The sequence below is a fragment of the Protopterus annectens genome, chromosome 8.part0, assembly GCF_019279795.1.
Source record: "Protopterus annectens isolate FY-2018-M chromosome 8.part0, PAN1.0, whole genome shotgun sequence".
NCBI lineage: Eukaryota > Metazoa > Chordata > Ceratodontiformes > Protopteridae > Protopterus > Protopterus annectens.
In genome coordinates, this window is record NC_056741.1 from 788,907,536 (window position 1) to 788,926,226 (window position 18,691).

General features: G+C 41.9%; 1 protein-coding gene across 1 annotated transcript in view; it reads left to right on the forward strand.

The window, feature by feature from the left end:
• Positions 1-18,691, forward strand: part of FAM102B (family with sequence similarity 102 member B) — a 478,587-nt gene that overhangs the window by 107,897 nt on the left and 351,999 nt on the right. The window contains exon 3 of the mRNA XM_044080258.1: positions 6,603-6,632. Within this exon, the coding sequence (XP_043936193.1) occupies positions 6,603-6,632 (30 nt within the window). The remainder of the gene's footprint in view (positions 1-6,602; positions 6,633-18,691) is intronic.

An 18,691-nucleotide genomic window follows, 5' to 3' on the forward strand; every position in this document is an offset into this window, starting at 1 on the left:
TAAAATGTATGGCTTTACTGTCTAACCCACAACAACTATGGTTTACTTCAATAAAAACATGAAGATATACGATGTTTTTACTTTTATAATAACGGTCCCATGTACTTTTACCGTGCACATCCATTTACATATCCCAACAGCTAAAACTATTAAAACGCACTTAATCTTACATTTCTGCAGCACCAGAAATGCTACAAATATATACCACTGTGATCTCCCTGGCAACACGATAACAATAGTTATCTTCTCACTACACTCTGACCCAGATCATCTTTGTCACTTTCGACTGATGATGTTGCTAGTAACTCCCGCCAATCAGTCAAACAATGGTGCATATCGTGCCCCCCCCACCCAAGCAAGACCAAAACTTGCATCATACGGTGAAATAGACAAAACATTATTTATGCACACAAGTCACTGTACCAAGAGTTTAACTACTAAAAACAGAGCTACCATAGCTACGTGAACTACCATTGTTTAATTACAGTAGGCTTGGGGTATTAAACCCACAACTAACAGCCCGGCCCATCTTCTATATTTTGTGCCATGCCAACTTGCAGTTGCTTTTCCTCCTTGACAGCAACTGCACCTGTCTCGAAAATTCGACATGAATGTCAACCTCAAAACCTTTCACTTTAGCCACAAGTTGCTCACCATGGTGCTACCGGTATGGTGCTACCGTTAATGTTGTTAAATGTTCCTATGGGCTTTCCCAAGAAGAAGACAGATTCGCCACCCCTTACAGCTTCTGCTTTACTCCGACTGATTCTTTAAAAAAAAAAAAAAAACAAAACAAAGGACAGCAGAGGGTACTGATGCTTATCGGGCAAAAAAAGGCACTGACCTTTAGAAATAAGCGTGTCTGCATAAAGCCGCAGGTGGATAAGCAGGCTTACAGTACAGTAATTAGAATCTGCATTTATCAGCATGGGGGTAACCTTTGTGGTGAGAAGCATGTTTCTGCTTATTGTTACTTGTAAAAGGCCTGTGCTGTCAAAGCAAAGCAAAAGAACATAATTTTGGGGTTGGAGGTGTGACGCAAATGGTGGCTTGGATTAAAGAAATCCAATAGGCTGCCAGCACTTGCTTAGTAAACAACTTTAGAAGAAGATTTTCTAATAAAAGTTTACTGTAACCTTAATGTAAACACATGCTGAATCGTAACCGAATAAGATAAATTACAAGTTCAGTTACGATTTCAGCGTGTTTTACATTTAACTCCGCTACAAACCTGCAGTGGAGTTTATCACGCTTGTGGAAGGCACTCGTGGGTAACAGCTTGCATTTAGTATCTTCTCATGGCATGCTTGTTGTTGAGCACAGAGGCACCATGAGAAGGTACTCTGGGTTAAGGTGTTAAGCATCTGCCAAAGATCTGAGGCAAAGCCCTTGTGTGTACATTTTTGCAGGTAGATGCTAAATGCTGCCAGCTTCTAGCAAAGGGGGTTTTGGTCTGGGAGCTAGAAGTCAGGTGACCAGGAATTGTGTCATTCTGCAAACTATCACAGCAGTAATGTTTTGGATATTAATTTTTAGAAATCTCTTGGTGAGACAGAGCATTCTGCTTTCTTTCTTGGACCTGACGACAACAATAAGAACCATTCGCCACATCTACCTTGCTCTAATGAAGTAAGTTTCTAGGGAACAGTATAACTCTCTTTGATACAGTCAGGTATATAGTGAAGTATAGTTTAGATATTTTTCTTTATTATTTGAGACTGCCCTGCAATGTTTTAAATATTTCCTGTGGTTTTGAACTCTGTTACTGTGAATATATATTTAGTATTGTCTTGTTCTTTTATTATGTATTATTAAATATATTTAAACATTTAATTGTGGCCAATCTGTGTAGAGATATTTAAGTTTTGAGAGTACTTGCATATTTATTTGGTGGCACTGTATGGGCCTATCCTAATAGCCATGCTCTTGGTCAAACTGCCATTTGTATTAGTATTAATATTGCACAGTAAGATTGGACAACCTTTTGTCAAGGGCCTTAAGGTAGCTGGCAGAAGGGTTCTGGTGGCAGTGGAAACTACCTTATAGTCTGGGCAAAAGGGGGCATAGTTAGTAAACCTGTGCCGGCCTTTACCTGTGTGTGTGTGTGTGTGTGTGTGTGTGTGTGTGTGTGTGTGTGCCCCCTACTTGGGCAGGGACACGAAGCACTGGTTGGCCAGAGAGAGTGTTGGAGGACTTTGCTTGGAACCCTGGCTAAGCACTCCTCTCTATAGCTGTGCTAGTGGGGAGTCTTTTTGCGTATCTGGGGAAAGGTGGAGGAACCAGCCCTGGACTGACTGTGGTCTCTGTATGCTCTTAAGGGAAATTGTACTTGATGCAGAGAGCTGCATCTGGAAGTACTGCGTGTGTGTACTTGCCATCCTCTCAGTGACCCCCCCCCCCACACACACTTTTGCCAGTGGTGAGGGTTGAGGCTCCTTGATTACTGGTCCAGTGGAGGGTTGTCACACTCATCATAACATTCCATCTGTGTTGTCCATTTTCATTTATCCTCTACTCCCCTCCCACTTTCACCTGCCCTTGAAGTTTTTGGTGGAAAAGATAATGGACATATATCACTTATAAGTTCATAGGTGTTTACTAGACTAACAACCACAAGGGCCTTTTTAAGCCTAGCCATGCATCCCAAATCTCTGAAAAGTTCTGATACCCTTGACTGTAAGGCAAGAAGCTCCTTTCCTGGCACATATCTTGGTGTCAGTGTCAGAGTTGATGACTGTCCTGGTGCATTTGATCCACCCAGTGCCGATGGTAAGTTGTTTGAATCTTGAGCATCAGACCTAGATTCATAGGTGTTTACTAGGCTAATGACCAAAAAGGCCTTTTTAAGCCTAGCCATGCATCCCAAATCTCTGACAAGTTATGATACCCTTGATAAGTGTAAGCAGGGGTTTGGGAGAAGAACCATTTACAGGTTACCTGTGTCCATCAGAGACATAGGTGCCAAACCAGGGATGAATTTCCAGTTTCCCATCCATTTGTCCATGTTGCACTTGAATTGGGTTAGGGAGAAACTCTGCTTCACATGGATGGGAAGCCTGTTCCATAGACGCAGTAGTCTCTGGGATACATACCTATCTCTCCAGCAGGACCCATTTATATCACAGGCAAGGTTTAAGTCTTTAGAACGGGTAATTCTGGTATTGTTTGTTTTGTGGATATGCAGGAAGTCCATCAGCGTGGGGTCTGACAATGCCCTGTATGCCAGGCATAGAGCTCCCCTCAAAAGCCCGTAGGAGACATAATACAAGGATAGGGTCTTGAGGCAGTCTGCATAGGACAGTTTACTTACGCCCTGTATTCTTTTAGTGAGGAACCTGTGTGGACATTCCAGTTGTTGGATATGCCTGGTTTAGGTACATACCAAAGGGGGCATTGTACTCAATGATGGGTCTGATGAATGCTGTATACAGTGGAACAATGACTTCCTTGGACTTGCATGCCGTAGTTATTGTTATATGGTTCCAGATATGGTCTGTATGAAGGCTTTTGGGGTTTTTCATTCTCTGTCTTTCAGCAAACTCGATCTGAGGTAACTAGGAGAGGAGCACTGTGGGTAAGAGTTAAGCTCCAGATTTTTTTGGCTTTCGCGAGCTGTATTATGTCAGAGTCTGTTCTGAAGCTTGGAACCAAACCCATATGTTAAGTATAAATGAAAATGGACAACACAGATGTAATGTTATGGTGAGCACATAACTTCTTTTTTGGAGCAAAAGTGAAAACTTTATACTGGCATCTGCTCGTATTGCTGCAAAAGTTTCATTTTGACATGTACAATATGCATTTCTCTCATAATTATTGCTACATCTGTTAATTGCTACTGCAAAGTTTTTGATACATACTGCTACTTTCTATTTTATTTTTCATATATACAACTTATTGCCTGTCTGTGACACTTTTTTGTGAATTATTTCAGCTGGACAGTACCTGTAAATTGTGATTAGTGTCTTGGTAAACAAATGTAAAATAAAATAAAACAAACCATAGGTGGTAAGCCTGCCACTAAGCATAAGTTTTCAGTTCAGCATGTTGTTTTAATGTCATACTGTCTATGTAAGCATATGTATTTTTGATCCTACTCTGAGTTATAACTTTTTTGATTTCAGTATAACTTTATGGCTGTACTAAAGACAGATTAGTTATTAACTGATGTACATTAATTTCTTGAGGGCGTTTTAATCAGTAGTCCTGCTTTCCCATGATTTGCATGACTTTGAGAATGATATCTCTGTATTGTTTTTCTCAGGCTGTCTATAAATTTTGTTTTTGCTTATATGCCTAGCACTCTTCAGAGATTCTTCACTGGTGTTTCCACATCTTGGAGCATCTGGCATCAAAGCAGAGGGAATGTGGGCGCACTACCTTTTAAAGTTGATTGGGTAATTGTTGAGACAATGACATAGGAGGGAATGAAACATCACAGTAGCAGTTTGATCTGTTTATATAGCCCATGTCTTGTGATCATGCAAAAAAATAAATCCAAACTAAAATTCTCAAACACCATAACAATTCAGACGTAAATTTATTGTATGAAAAATTTTTGTTGTGAATTCTTCTGGGTCATCTTTCTGACATTTCTTGTGATGTTTTTCAAAGGATTTAATGTTTCATGCAAAGCTATATAATTCATATTTATCAGTAGTAATCTATAACTGGCAGATTATTAAAAGTTTTATCGAATAAAGTGTTACTGAATAGTTTCATTGCTAGTGTGAGAATAAAAAAGTTTCATTCTTGTTATGGAGTATAGTGCTAAATCAAGTATTTTCGGCTTTTCCCGTTAGGGGTTGCCACAGCGGAACTCAGGTCCGTTAATGATTGGCAGTAGATTTTCATGGTGCAGAGTTGCCAGCCCGACGCCCAACCTTCAGCGAAGATACACCCATTCACGCATGTCTTTTGGAGGCCACTTGACCACGGGGAGGGCATACAGGCTCCACACAGAACTCACTTCAGCCATAAATCGAACAGGAGAACCTCTTGCTGTGAGGCAACAACGCTACCGCTGTACCACCTAATGCTAAATGCTGTGTATATTGTTTGTCATGGAGTATCATATAAATTAGACCAAACCCTATAATTCTTTCTTTTTTTTTTGTCATAATGCTAATACTTATTAGATATGTTGTCCTTTACATATCACATATTATATTATAGTTATGCTTGTCTTTCAAAAACTGTATGGATGCTAATGTTGTTAATGTATTAAGGCTTGTATCACAGCCAGTTTACCCATGATTTTCTCTTTTGCATGAGCTTTCAATCATAGTTATCTAACAGGCTGTTGCCTTTATGTTCTTTCCATTCTTTCCTTGATAAGAACTGCTCTGTCTTAAGCAGTTTTAAATAGCACTGTGTTTAACCACGCATATTATTCAGCAAAGTTATTTCATTTTTAATAAAAAAAAAAACAAACAAAAAAAACTGTAGTGTTGTAGTCAGGGCTTCAGAGCTTCAGACCTCCATTCTAGATGACCTGAGTTTGAGTAGCAGCTTAGGTGGTGAAAGAGCCAGGCAGGGGAAGATGGGGATGAATATCTGACACCAGCTTGTATGTTCTGGGGGTAGGGAACAGTGGTTTTAGTTGGCTGATGCTGCCAAGCAGGCAGAGGTTTGTGAGGCTCCAAAATGGACAACACTACATATAGAAAGAACACTCTGAAGCCCATGATTATAGACGTCATCATGACTGAGTGTAATGTGTGTATGCAAGAGTAGGGCAGAAAATGCTAGCTTGTGATGCAGGTGCCAACATTAGCCACCAGTGGTGGGGTTAAAGCTCATCAAGAAATGCCATCATTGCCAGATGTCACAGACCACTTCTTAGGCTGCCTGGATGGTGGTCTGTTTGGCTGGCACTCCTGCCTTGGAAACTCCCTTGGTGTAGTGTGGGGATAGAATTGGCTCAAAATGCACTGGAGAAGCTTGATGGTCAAAAGTCACAGCAGCAAAGTAATGTAGAAACGACACCTTTTTAATAAAAAAAATACACACATCACTGTATTCCCCACCTCCTAGCACTCCTAGGATACAGAGTATAGTGACAGGGCTTTGAGTTGGTCCATGTAGAGCATGTTGTTTAGGCCTTGTATCCTTGCAGTAAGGTATCTGTGTGTGCATTCCAATTTTTGTATGTGTCTGGACAGATGCATGCCAAAGGAGTCGTTATATTTAATGATTGGTGTAATTAGGGCTGAGTAAAGGGGCACAATGACGTCTCTAGATCTAGACACAATCCCTTTGTTTATAAGTTCTGCAGTATAAGACTTTCTTACAACAATGGGCACATATTGGTCAAAAGTTAGGTTACTGTCCACATATGTTCCCAAATCCAGAACAGCTGGGCCTACTCTTGGACGTATTGTTAATTTGTAATTCCCTGGGATAGATTACTTCCCAAACTCAAAACTGAGTGTCTTTAGGTTTACTAGTATGAGCAGTTCTTAGCATGTCATTTTGACACAGAGTAGATTTGCCAGTGTATTTTTGTATACAACTAGTTAAATGCTTTTGCATTGTTATTGCTTAAATTTTGTAGATGCTGGATATTCTGTCATGGAAATGTATTATTTTTTTCCTTCTAGGAGCTTAAAGGTGGAAAGACATATGCAAAAGTAAGCATCCATTTCTGTTTTTCTTTTGGTTGCTTTTTAATATTTCTACATAACACTGCATTTGTTTGTTGATTGTTTAATAAATTACTTTGGACTTGAACCGCATGTTGACTTTTGTCTGGCACTGTCCTGGAATACATCTTATTTCTGTTAACAGCTGTATAAAGTTTTGCAGAACCAGTTCGTATAAGTAGTTTCATCTGATGATTTTAGTCATTTATGTATAGATGCAGTAATATATATTAGAAAAAGTAGAATTTCTGCTATATTTTAAGTTTCAGCTGTTTCATAGAATTTCCACTGTATTTTAAGATCCAGTGTTTAATCTGATGTTGCCAATCTTCATCTGTGCTTGACGTGTGGGTATACGGTTACGATCTGGCTGATATATAGCTCGTCAGCCAAAAATCTCTCAAGCTGCTAGTCGACCCACAGGTTTCAGCAACAGAACTCTGGCAGAGAGGAAAAACAAGCTCATTCTGAAAGAGCTCCTTAAAGCCCTATTTGAAGAAGCCTTGTCCAAGGCCGACCAGTCTCCTCTGGCCTCTGGATCAAAATCCTCCCATTCAGTGCTGACTTCTCCATCGGCATCGACTGTGAAGAAGCAAAAACATGCATCAGACGGTTCCTCTTTGAAACTGACACCTAAAGTTCCGAAGCTTTCAGAAAAGTCTGAATCTTCAGCACTGAGAGCCTTACTGGTGCCATCAACACTGACTACAACAGTTACTAAATCATTGACCACTATGGTTCCGATACCGGCACCAACTGTTACTACGGCCATGCTGGCACCAATATCCCCCATGGCCCTGCAGGCTGTGCAGAAACCTAATGTTTCTATCCAACTCAGGACCACTTGTTCCCCCTCCTTGGATCCCTTCATTGGACAACTCCTTAGCCCTTTCATGGAGAGACAAGAGTCTCCTTTCTGGGTTGTCTGTTTGCTTTACCAGAAGTCTCTCGGAAGTGGATATTGTTAGGTTGGTGGATCAGCTTCTTATTCTCCTCCTCTGACATCCTCACAGGCTTTAGAGCTCTCGACTTCAACTTCACAGGTACCAATGACTTCAGCGCTGACAAATTTCTTGTCTTTGACACCAAGTCCGGCTCTGACACCTTCGGTGCCTATGGCACTGTCTGGTTCCTGGGACCATATCTTCACTGTCAGGCCTGACAGGTTGGAGTCGGCACCGAGTTTTTCTATGGAGCCGGCCCTGCCTCTTTCGTCTCTTTCCTCGATTCTTGTTTGTCAGGTGGGTCTTGGGGTAGGTGTGACCCAAGTTCCAAGTTTGTCTGTCTCTGTTTGGGGTTCCCATCCCTTCTCAAGGGGGCCTGCCTTTCAACCCATAGAAAAAGCTTTGTCCACTGCCTTGTCTCAAGTGCCTCCTGTGTTACCGAAATCTCTCCCTATGACCCCAGGCCTTTTGGTTCTACTGCCAACCTCAACCCCTGGACATCGAGCCCTAAAGTCTCAAGAATTACTTACTACAGGCATCCCTCTTCACATGTTCCCATGGAAGAGATCGTGTAACAGGAAACACATTGATTCTCCCAAAGAATCCATTAAAGAGGACATGGATTTTGATGAAGGGGAAGGTTCTCAATGGTCAACCCCAGAAGACCTCTCCTTTGGAGACATTTTTGAGATCCTGAAGCAGACTGGGTGATTGGAAACCCAAAGACCCTTCCTCTGAGGAGTCTGTGTACTTGCAGGGCTTTGGTGCTCATCCGTTTACCTCTTGGGTGACCCCTCCCACTGACGACCTAATTAAGCTGATCACTCAGCAGGCTTGGAAGGCTCCTGATTCTATAGAACCTGTACCTCGGAGACCTGACCATATTCTTTCTGCTCCTGAGGACCATCCACATCAGGCAAAGGGCTCAGTAGTTGATGCCATGGTGGTAGCGGCCACCACCAAGAAAGAACTAGCCGAGGAAAGTTCTACTGTACATCCCCCTAACCGAGAGTCCAGACTGATGGACAGACTTGGGAAGTTCGTCTATGCATCACTGGCCTTCTCCATCAGGTCTTTGAATTTTTTGGCACACTTTACTAGACTTCAAAGGGATCTGGTCAAGGAGCTGTCAGATATTCTGGCGGGACCAGTCGCTGAGGGGATCCAAGAAAAAGTGTCTTCCCAGTTAGCTACCCTGGAGTCTGTTTCAAATTCGTTCATGTGGCTCATTGAGCATGCAGCTGAGGGGGGGACCAGGTTCAGATGTTGCTATTTGATGACACACTTGGATGCTCCTGTGCCAGTTTACGGAACCATTCAAGTCTTTCTTCGTCAGTGCTCCCTTTGACGGATCCTCTTTGTTTGGACCCAAAGTAGAGGAAACTCTGTCCAAGGGTGAAAAGGATGGAAAGACTCTGTCTGTTGTGGGTGTATGTTTTTCCACTCCTCATCGATCCTATTCCAGGAATCAAAGGAGTGGTAAAATGTGGTTCAAGAAGTCCCAGAAGTCTTTCCAGGACGCACATGGTATGGACTCCCTCGGGGCACAGGGGGAAGTTGCAATGGGAAATGCCTTCCCAGAGGCAGGAGTGGTCCACAAAATCAGGGTTCCACAAATTCGTTCTCAGGTGAGTCCTACCAGTGCTCCTGAAAGGAGGCCCGATTGCTTACCTCTGGAGGCAGTCGGGGGATGATTTTCCTTGCACCCAAATGCCTGCTGTCGCATAACTGATAATTGGGTGCTAAGGATCATTTCCAGAGGTTATCTAATCCCTTTCACTCTTTATCCGAGAACTCCAGCAAAACTCCCCGATGTTCCACCCAGTCAAAGAGATTAAGCAGCATTTGAGATACAAAAGCTGCTGGAAAAGTCATCCAAGTAGTCCCACCAGACCAATTAGGATCTGGGTTTTACTCCAGATTTGTTTTAGTGCCAAAGAAAATGGGGGCCTGGAGACCAATTTTGGATCTCAGTATTCTGAACAAATTTGCCCAACAGTCAAAATTCTGGATGGTCACAGTTTAGTCAGTTCTTCCCTTCTTAGAGGAAAACTGTTGGATGTGCTGTATTGACTTTCAAGATGCGTATTACCACATAAAAATGGACAAACACTCAGGAAAGTTTCCCCACTTCTGGTTAGGAGCCAGTCATTACTAATTCAGAGTGGTGCCCTGTGGTCTCACCACAGCCCCCAGGTTGTTCAACAAATGCATGGCAGCAGTCACAGCACATTTGAGGCTGTGTGGATTCTGAGTATTTCCTTATCTAGACGACTGGCTCTTTACCACTTCCACCAGGCATCTATTACTACAAACTACGGACTTCATTCTGGAACTATCAAGAAAATTGGGCATCATGGTCAGTCTTGTGAAGTCTCAGCTAATCCCTTCACAGGATATGGAATTCATTGGAGCTTGTCTCGATACTCTTTCTTGTGTGGCATCTCTTCCCCTCCACAGGTTGCACAAAATACAATTGCAGGTTTGCCCCCTTCTTTGCTCAGACATAATTCCAGCTCAGCAGATGCTGCAGGCATTGGGCTCCATGGCAGCAGTAATCACATTAGTTCCAATGGCAAAATTTCATATGAGACTTCTCCAGTGGCTATTTGCGAACCAGTGGTCTATTTTAGTCCACCCCAGAATCATTTGGTCTTCATATCCAGTCGATGCAAAGATGCAATCTGAGGTGATTCTTCTAGGCCGCCCCTTTGTTCCCTCACAGCCCAAGGCCATAGTCACCACCGATGCTTTCCAGATGGGTTGGAGGGGGGCATTATCTTGGGAGGACAGTCCAAGGCACATGGTCCCCTTCCTAGGCTAATCTGCATATCAACATTCTAGAGGTAAGGGCAGTGCTCCTGGCTTTGCAAGCCTCTTGGGATGATAGCTATTCAATCACGTAATATGTCCATGGTCTGGTACATCAACAAATGGGGGGGGGGGCAAGTCCTATCCACTGTGTCCAGAAGCCCTTCGAGTGTGGCAATGTGCCATAACTTCCAACCGCTTTCTAATAGCAACGCACATCCTAGGGAGTTCAAATGTGATTACGGACAAACTGAGCAGATGCAGCCTCATGCCTCGCGAGTGGTCTTTGAACTCCAGAGTAGCGAATAAGATCTTTCTTCACTGGGGCCAGCCTTGCTATGACCTGTTTGCCTCACCTCTGAACAAGTGCAGAAGCTACTTTGCCCTAATTCCCCCATCAGAGAAAGTCCCCCAGAGACACCCTTCTCCATGATTGGCCCCCAGGTCTCCTTTATGCCTTTCCTCCCTTCCCTCTGATACCTCTTTTTCTCAAGAAAGCAGCTCGGTTCAGAAGCAAAGTGATCCTCATTGCACCTTACTGGCTGTGACAGATATGATTTCCCTTCCTCTGTCCTCCTCTGCTTCATAATCCATGGATTCTGGACACAGTTCCAGACCTTCTGTCCCATCCTAAGGGACTAGTGCACGCCAGTCTTGCTAACTGCTTGGTTTCTTCAATTCCATTAGTTGCCAGGCATAAGGAAATTCATTTTCCTGTAAGACACATTTTGTTGGCCTCCCATAAACTATCCATCAGGAATCTCTACTGTAGTAAATGGAGGAGATTTTCTGTTTGGGCTTTTGATAATGGTCTGGATCCTTTTTCAGCTCCAGTAGAAAAAGTTCTACAGTTTCTAGCTACCATTTTTGATAAAGGAACTTCTGCTCCTACAATTAAGGGTATCTTAGAAGCTATTTCAAATTTCCATAGCAGTATCGGTGACCACCCTTTAATCTCCCACAGGCTTTGTAAAGTTTTTCTGAAAGGCATCATTCATTTAAAGCCCCCTTCCTACTATCTGCTACTGCCATGGGACTTGACTGTTGTACTACAGTCTCTTATGTTACCCCTCTTCGAACCTGCAGCTACCTGTGACTTAGTTTCTTTCTTGGAAAACATTGCTTCTCATAGCTGTCGCTTCGGTGAGATGAGTCTCCGAATTGCAGGCTTTCTGTTCTAAAGCCCCTTATTTAGATTTTCATAAAGACAGAGTATCACTTAGAACAAACCTGACCTTTCTTCCTAAAGTGATTTCTGAGATCAGTATCAATCAGTCCATAGACTTGCCTGTATTTTTCCCAAATTTTTCTAATAAAGGCGAATACTGCCTGCACCTTCTGGATGTGCATAGGCAATTATGTTTTTATCTGGACAGAATTGAACAGCTTAGACAATCAGAACAGTTATTTGTGTCCTTTGCAAGTGCAACCTTGGGCAAACCTGTGTTTAAGGTTACTCTGTCTAGATGGTTACGGGATTTCACTTCCTTCATTTACACGAAAGAAAACTTGTGTCTCCTCAGGCCTGTTAAGGCATTTTCTACCAGATCTGTGTTGACTTCAGCTGTTTTTCATTCTAAAGCTTCTACATCAGATATTTGCACAGCTGCCACTTGGGCTAAACCACATACTTTTATTACTCATTACAAGTTGGGCATGGTCTCCATGGGGAGAGCCATCTTTGGTTCTGTGGTTTTCAGGAATATTCTTCCATAGGGCCTTAAGTTAAGGACTTGGGCCCATTTTTTTCTTGTAAGAGTTATTAGCATTAGTATTAAAAAAATATTGTTTTGAATAATTATCTTGTTTGATAAATTTGCCTTTGTACTTGACAGTTTTATCTCTCTGGTCCTCTCCCTGTTGGAGTTAACTGGATTTTAAAAAAATGCATGGAGTATGGGAACAAACATCCAGCACAGGGCCCGCACTGTAAATGTCTATTGCCTCAGTGCCACACACCTTGATATAGAATGCCAGTCCTGAGCAGCATTTAGTGTTACGGCCCTTCAAACCAAAAGGGACAAACTTGTTTTAAAGAGGTTCCTTCTGACATATACAGGGACTACCACTTTACCATCTAACTCTTCTAAAAGAGAAAAATCCAAATTGAAGGAACAGGACGAAGAGATAGAACAGGAAGATAAAGACGAGAGAGAAGGAAAGGAGCAAGTCTCCCTCTAAAGCTTCCAATAAATATTCCCCAGAACCCACGACCTTCATCGTTCCCGACCCCAAGATTCCTAGAAGGTCAGAACTGACAACTCCTCGGGCCCATTCTCCTTCTCCATACAGCAGTTATTCACTGGCCTTGTGAGTTTTAAACTTCAGTTGCATATCTTACAAGAACAGATATATACTTGTCCACCTTTGGTGGCATTGATCATCAAGAAACTTCCCAGAACTCTGTTGATAGGAAGATGAAGAAGTTCGTGGAGATGCAGGTACAGCTTGGGGTTGTCCCGGTACTGTCCCTTGTGGAGGTACTGAGTGCTGGCCAACTTCCCCCTCCCTTACTGGAATCCATACTGACTCCTCCTTCAGGTTCATTGTTATTGTTAGATCCAGCTGAAACTGGTGCACCATTGTCAGTGCTGGAGCTGCTTGCATCTTTGACTGTTTCTCACTCTCCCTCTGGAATCCTATGCCTTCTGATCAAGATGAGACTTGGCGCAAAAGCTTCATAGCAGAGTTCGGGGGTGAGGTTGAATCAACACCAAGATTCCCAGAGCTGTCTCTCCGTCTCAAGGCTTTGGCCCTAGACAGCTGAGATCTGAGATTGGCTTCAGGTTCAGGGCTCATTGGTGCCAAAGGATCCCTCTCCTCTTTGGAGCAGAGGGAGTTGTTAGGTCTGGTGGCAGCCTTGGCCTTTGAGGCTTTTGAAAAGGCTTATGATAAATACCAAACATAAGGTAGCTTCATCCAGTTCAGTTCCACACAAAGCACATCTGTAGGCTTTCTTTGCCTCCTCATCCTGTCTGACAGGGACAGCTGGTACCAAGGATCCCAAGGAAGTTTGCTTCATTAGCTCCCCATCCAATTCTGACTCTACTGTTCCCTCAGAAGGTGCTCTCAAAAAATGAACATGCAAATGGAAGCACCAAGACTCTTCCCCAGTGTCTTTCACCAAAGGTACTGACTTAGAGGAAGGGGAGGGTTCCCCTTGCTCCCTCTCTGAATTTGTCACATTCGATGATATTCTCAAATTAATGAAGCAGAGAAAAGGTTGGTCATCCCAAGAACCTTCACCAGATGAGTTAGTATATTTGGAGGCCTTTGGTTCCAGACCAGCATCATCCTGGGTGGTACTGCCCATTGACCCATGTACTGATCTTAAGCTCAAAGGGCATGGAAGGACCCTGATGTGGTGAAGCCCATCCCTAAGAAAACTGGTAGAATTTTATCTGCACCAATGGACCGGAAACTCTGGAGTAAGGGCCCGCCAATAGCTGCTATGGTGTTTGCAGCATCCACCAGGAAAGATCTGTCAGAAGAAATCTCTTCATCCTCCTAATAGAGAATCTAGGGTTATGGACAGATTTAAGAAGCAGACCTATGCAATAGCAACTTTCACCCTTAGATTGCTGAACTATCTAGCCCGCCTAACAAGATTCCAAAGAGATTTGACTAAAGAGATCACCAAGCCATTGTAAGGGAGTTGCCTATGGATGTTCAGAAAATGGTGGACTCCCAGCTTTCCACCCTTCAGTCCTCCTCTAATGTGTCCATGCGTTTGCACTGTAATGCAGCTGACAGTATGGCCAGAGTGGCATATACTGACATTACAATAGGTCGCCACACCTGGCTGCAACTTTGTGACATTGTGGCAGGCTTTAAGTCATCCTTTGTTAACACTTCTTGTGATCGGCCCACCTTGTTTGGACCAAAAGATAAGGATCCACTCAGCAGGAGCCAGCGAGATGGAAAGACTCTCTGCAATGGGAGTAAGAATCTCCACCCCACAAAGGACTGTATCTAGGAACCAGAGATCAGGGAAGACGTGATTCTGCAAATCGCAGAGTGCTTTCCATGACACCGAAGGTGACAGACCTTCCTGTGGCAGTTGGGGAGGCAGTTTTAGCAGATGATGTCTAAGAGGCAGAGGCAGACTGCATAAGTGAGGCTTTCACAGTCCATTGTCTGAGAAAGCATGTCAGCACTCCTGAATGGTTGCCAGACCGCTGCACTCTGGAGGCAGTCTGGGGCATCTTTCTCTACCTAAACCCTCAAGCCTGGCACAGAATAACAGCAGATTCAAGTATATTAAGATAATATCCAGAGGCTTTTCAATTCCCTTTTGTCTCCCCCCTTAGAAAAATAAGTCGCCCCCTGTGTTCCACCCAGTCACTGGGACTTAGCAGCCATAGAAATTTCAAAGCTACTAGAGAAAAAGACTTAGCCAACTGGTCCCCCATGACCAGTTAGAATCCCGAGTCTTTAGTATCAAAGACCAGGGAACTCTGATCCATTTTGCATCACAGTTATTTCGTGAGACAAAGTTCTGGATATTCACAGTTCAGTCCATTTTACCTCTGTTAAGGAAGGATGATTGGGTGTACTATATAGATCTCCAGGATGCCTATTATCAAATCAATAGCAAAGCAGTCCAAGAGATTTCTCCAGTTCTGTCTGAAAGCCAGTCACTAATAAAACACCAAACAAACAGACTGAGGAGCACATAAAAATAGGAAGTCAGTCTGCTCAGATCAGTCCACGGAAAAAATTCAGTTTTATTCACAAATATTCCATAAGCACTTTCGTCACATACCATATGGAAGTTTTTCAGATAAAAATCGCAAACACACAAAGCATTTAATATTCATTTAAAGTAAAATCATGTACTGCAGATAATTAAAACTGTATTTGTTTGTTTACTGGGAAAGTCTGACTTGGAACAAAGCCAATTTTCAGTGGAGGCCCTGGGAGAAATGCTCCAGATGCATATCTTTGAAAACTTAGTTACAATACCATAAAACAGTGTAAGCAAGTAATAAAACAATGAACAGTTTTATGCTAAAATTAACTGAAAAGCAGTATAATAATGTAATATGTATGTATATGTATGTGTAATATATATGTGTATATATAATATATGTGCATATATATATATATATATATGTGTGTGTGTGTGTATGTATAGATATATATATATATATATATATATATATATATATATATATATATATATATATATATATATATATATAAAAGAGAGAAATATGTATGTGTGTGTGTGTGTGTATACCATATTTCCCCGAAAATAAGATTGGGTCTTATTCTTTTTCCCCTGCCAAAATATGCATTAGGACTTATTATTAGGTGATGCCTTATTTACCCCCCTTACAACAATCTACATTTATTCATGTACAAAGATCGACATGTATTCATGTACACAAATCGACATTTATTCATGTACACAGACTGACATTTATTTGGTACTTTTCTGTTATTGGGCAACAGTTGTAGGTAACGCATTAACAGTTGTGTGACAATTCTACATAAACAATGCAACAGACATTTCAACTTCAGAATATCTACACCTTGGCTTTCACAGTGCAATATTTCATGTTTAACAGAAAATGCAGAAAAATCTCAATACATGTGTATTGGAGGAGGGGAATAAAACAGGTGAATAACTGCCACTTTTTGAGTGGTGGTACTTTCTTTATTCCTTACCCAAACTGTAAGAGTTGAATGATGGAAAGTCATAAAAATACAGTCTGGAAACTAGTGGCCTTACTTTGTAATTATCCCTTGATAATGAAATGTTACCTTAATACAATAAAGTCAAAAAACTTACAAGAGCTTGCTAGCAGCTGAAAGCAGAAGCAGTCCTTTCTGTTGCCCCGAAAAGTTATTCAAATACAGTCATGTCATCTTCTGGAACATTGTCATAAGTCTCCAACCCCCAAATTCCGGCCTCACTTTCTTGTGACTCCACTTCCTGTAGAACCATTGGCCCCAATCTGTAATGCCCAGCAATAGAGCTCTCCTTAAATGAGCACTGCTTGTCCATGTAGCCTGCTCGTAGTGCATTGGCAACACAGCAGTCAGTGATTTTATCCCATGAGTTTTTCACCCAAGTCACGACCCGTTCCAGGGTAGGCTTCACAGTTTCCACGCTGATTTTCCTCCATTCTATTTTCAATGTAGTCATTGAGTTTCATGCGCAAATGGTCCTTTAATGGCTTGTTTATTGCAATATCAAGAGTCTGGAGATAGGCAGTCATGCCTGCTGGAATCATTATTTGATCTATTCTTCTCTGTGCAAGGAAGTTCTTCATGTCTTTAGCGTGGTGAGTGCTGGCTGAATCTCAGTTTAGCCGACCCCTTTCGCCACCTCGCAAAACAAGTGGCAGCATTACATCGACCCACTTCCTTATAACTGCTTGTGTGCACCAGGCTTTTTCGGTTTCAATAATGTAAATGCCTGAAACACATTCAATATTATCTTTCTTGCCCTTACTAATAATTAGAGGTGGGATTTTCTTTCCATCTAGATGAATTGCCAAAGTACAGGTAACACATGCACTTTCGTAACCAGTGGAGGGAATGTAAATTGACGAGGTACCCCTCTGATCAATTGTTGTTTGAGATCCTTGACCCATAAACACTGTAGTTTCATCCATAGCAATCATGTTGGAGAGTTGGTATTTAGAAAAGTCGATGCCATTAACGAAGGACTTGAATGCAAGTGCATGTTTAATAACTTCAGTATCTTTCAGCTTGAAAAGTGTTGTCCATCTTCTTAGAGACTGTTCATATAGCTGAAGGAAGCCACCCAGCCAGTGTTGTGATGCTTTGAATTCTTCTGGGGATATGTGGTGCCATTGCAAGGGCAAATGCTTGAATATCAGCCCTGCGCACAACCAAAGCCTTTGCTCTCCTGTTAGCAATCCATTCACAGATGATGTCTTCCAGCTCAGGAAATAATGGTTGCCGACCTGATCCACACTTGCACTTCTTAGCATTTCCCTCATCTACCTGTTGACTGAGGTTATCATACTCTGCTCACCATTTTCGGACCATTTGGAGATCCAACTTCTTCTCTTTGCAGAAAGCCATCAGATTCTTTCCCTGGGAGTCCTCCACGATTCCTTTCCAGTACTCAATGGAATAGCTCTTTCTTTTTTCACTCATCTTGTCTGAGGGAGGATAATTAAAGACTTACGAGACAGGAGTGGCAACAAAAATGGTGACAGAGGCGCAACCACACCCGTTTGTTATTAAGTGTGCACGTTTTAAGTGCGTTGTCTGTACTTTGACCAATCAAAGTACACTTGCCAGTGTTTATGGGCCAAGGATCTCAAACATCAAGTGTGAGTGAGGATTAGGGTTACAGTAAGAATCGTGGAAGACTCCCAGGAAAAGAATCTTACGACTTTCTGCAAAGAGAAGAAGTTGGGTGTCCAAATGGTCCGAAAATGGCAAGCAGAGTACAATAACCTCAGTCAACAGGTGTCAATAATGTTATTATTTTATAATTCAACATGTCCATCGTATGTTGTTGATGATCTTAACTGGGGCTTATTTTTGGGGTAGGGCTTACATCATGACCACCCTACCTTTCCAGCCCTTTCAATTTCAAAACTGGAGCAATAGAGACATGCTTATTCAGTCCTGGGCACTCATATGAATTCCAGTGTAGTTGCCAAAATGGTTCCCTTCTCTCCAGATTGGGTGGGTTTGATGTTAGGAACAGAAATGAAAAAAATGCACTTTATAAACATAATGTAAAATGTGAATTAGCCAGGTTCCAATTTTTTGTTCTGGAGGAAGTCCTGATGGATGTTGGGGGTGGACCTTGGGAGACTAGAATTGAGTATAAAGAATTATACTGGTGGCTTATTTTAGAAGCCAGTAGGTCGCCAGGGCTTAACGAAAATATTTGTCTGGTTCCAGTTTTAAACTTAAGATCAGCTAGATTAGGATAATACGGGATACAATGTATTTATGCATGTATTTGTCATGTTTTGTCTTATGAGTTAACAACTGGATTTTACTTTCCTCATCCATTACTATATGTTCACTATTCCAGTTTCGTATTAGCAGTAATATGAAGTTTCGAACACTAGTGGAGTTTTCGAGCATTTAGGAATAAACAAGGATGTTTGTTATTTTAATATTTTTGATATTTTTAAAATTTTTAATATATTGAATGTTTTATACATTTTTTTACAAGGATTCAATTTTATATGTTTTTTTTGCATATCAGTTTTTTGCTATTTAATTGTTTTAATAAATTTGTAGAAATATGTGAAGTTTATAGGGTTGAAGAAAGGTCTTTCTGGAGAG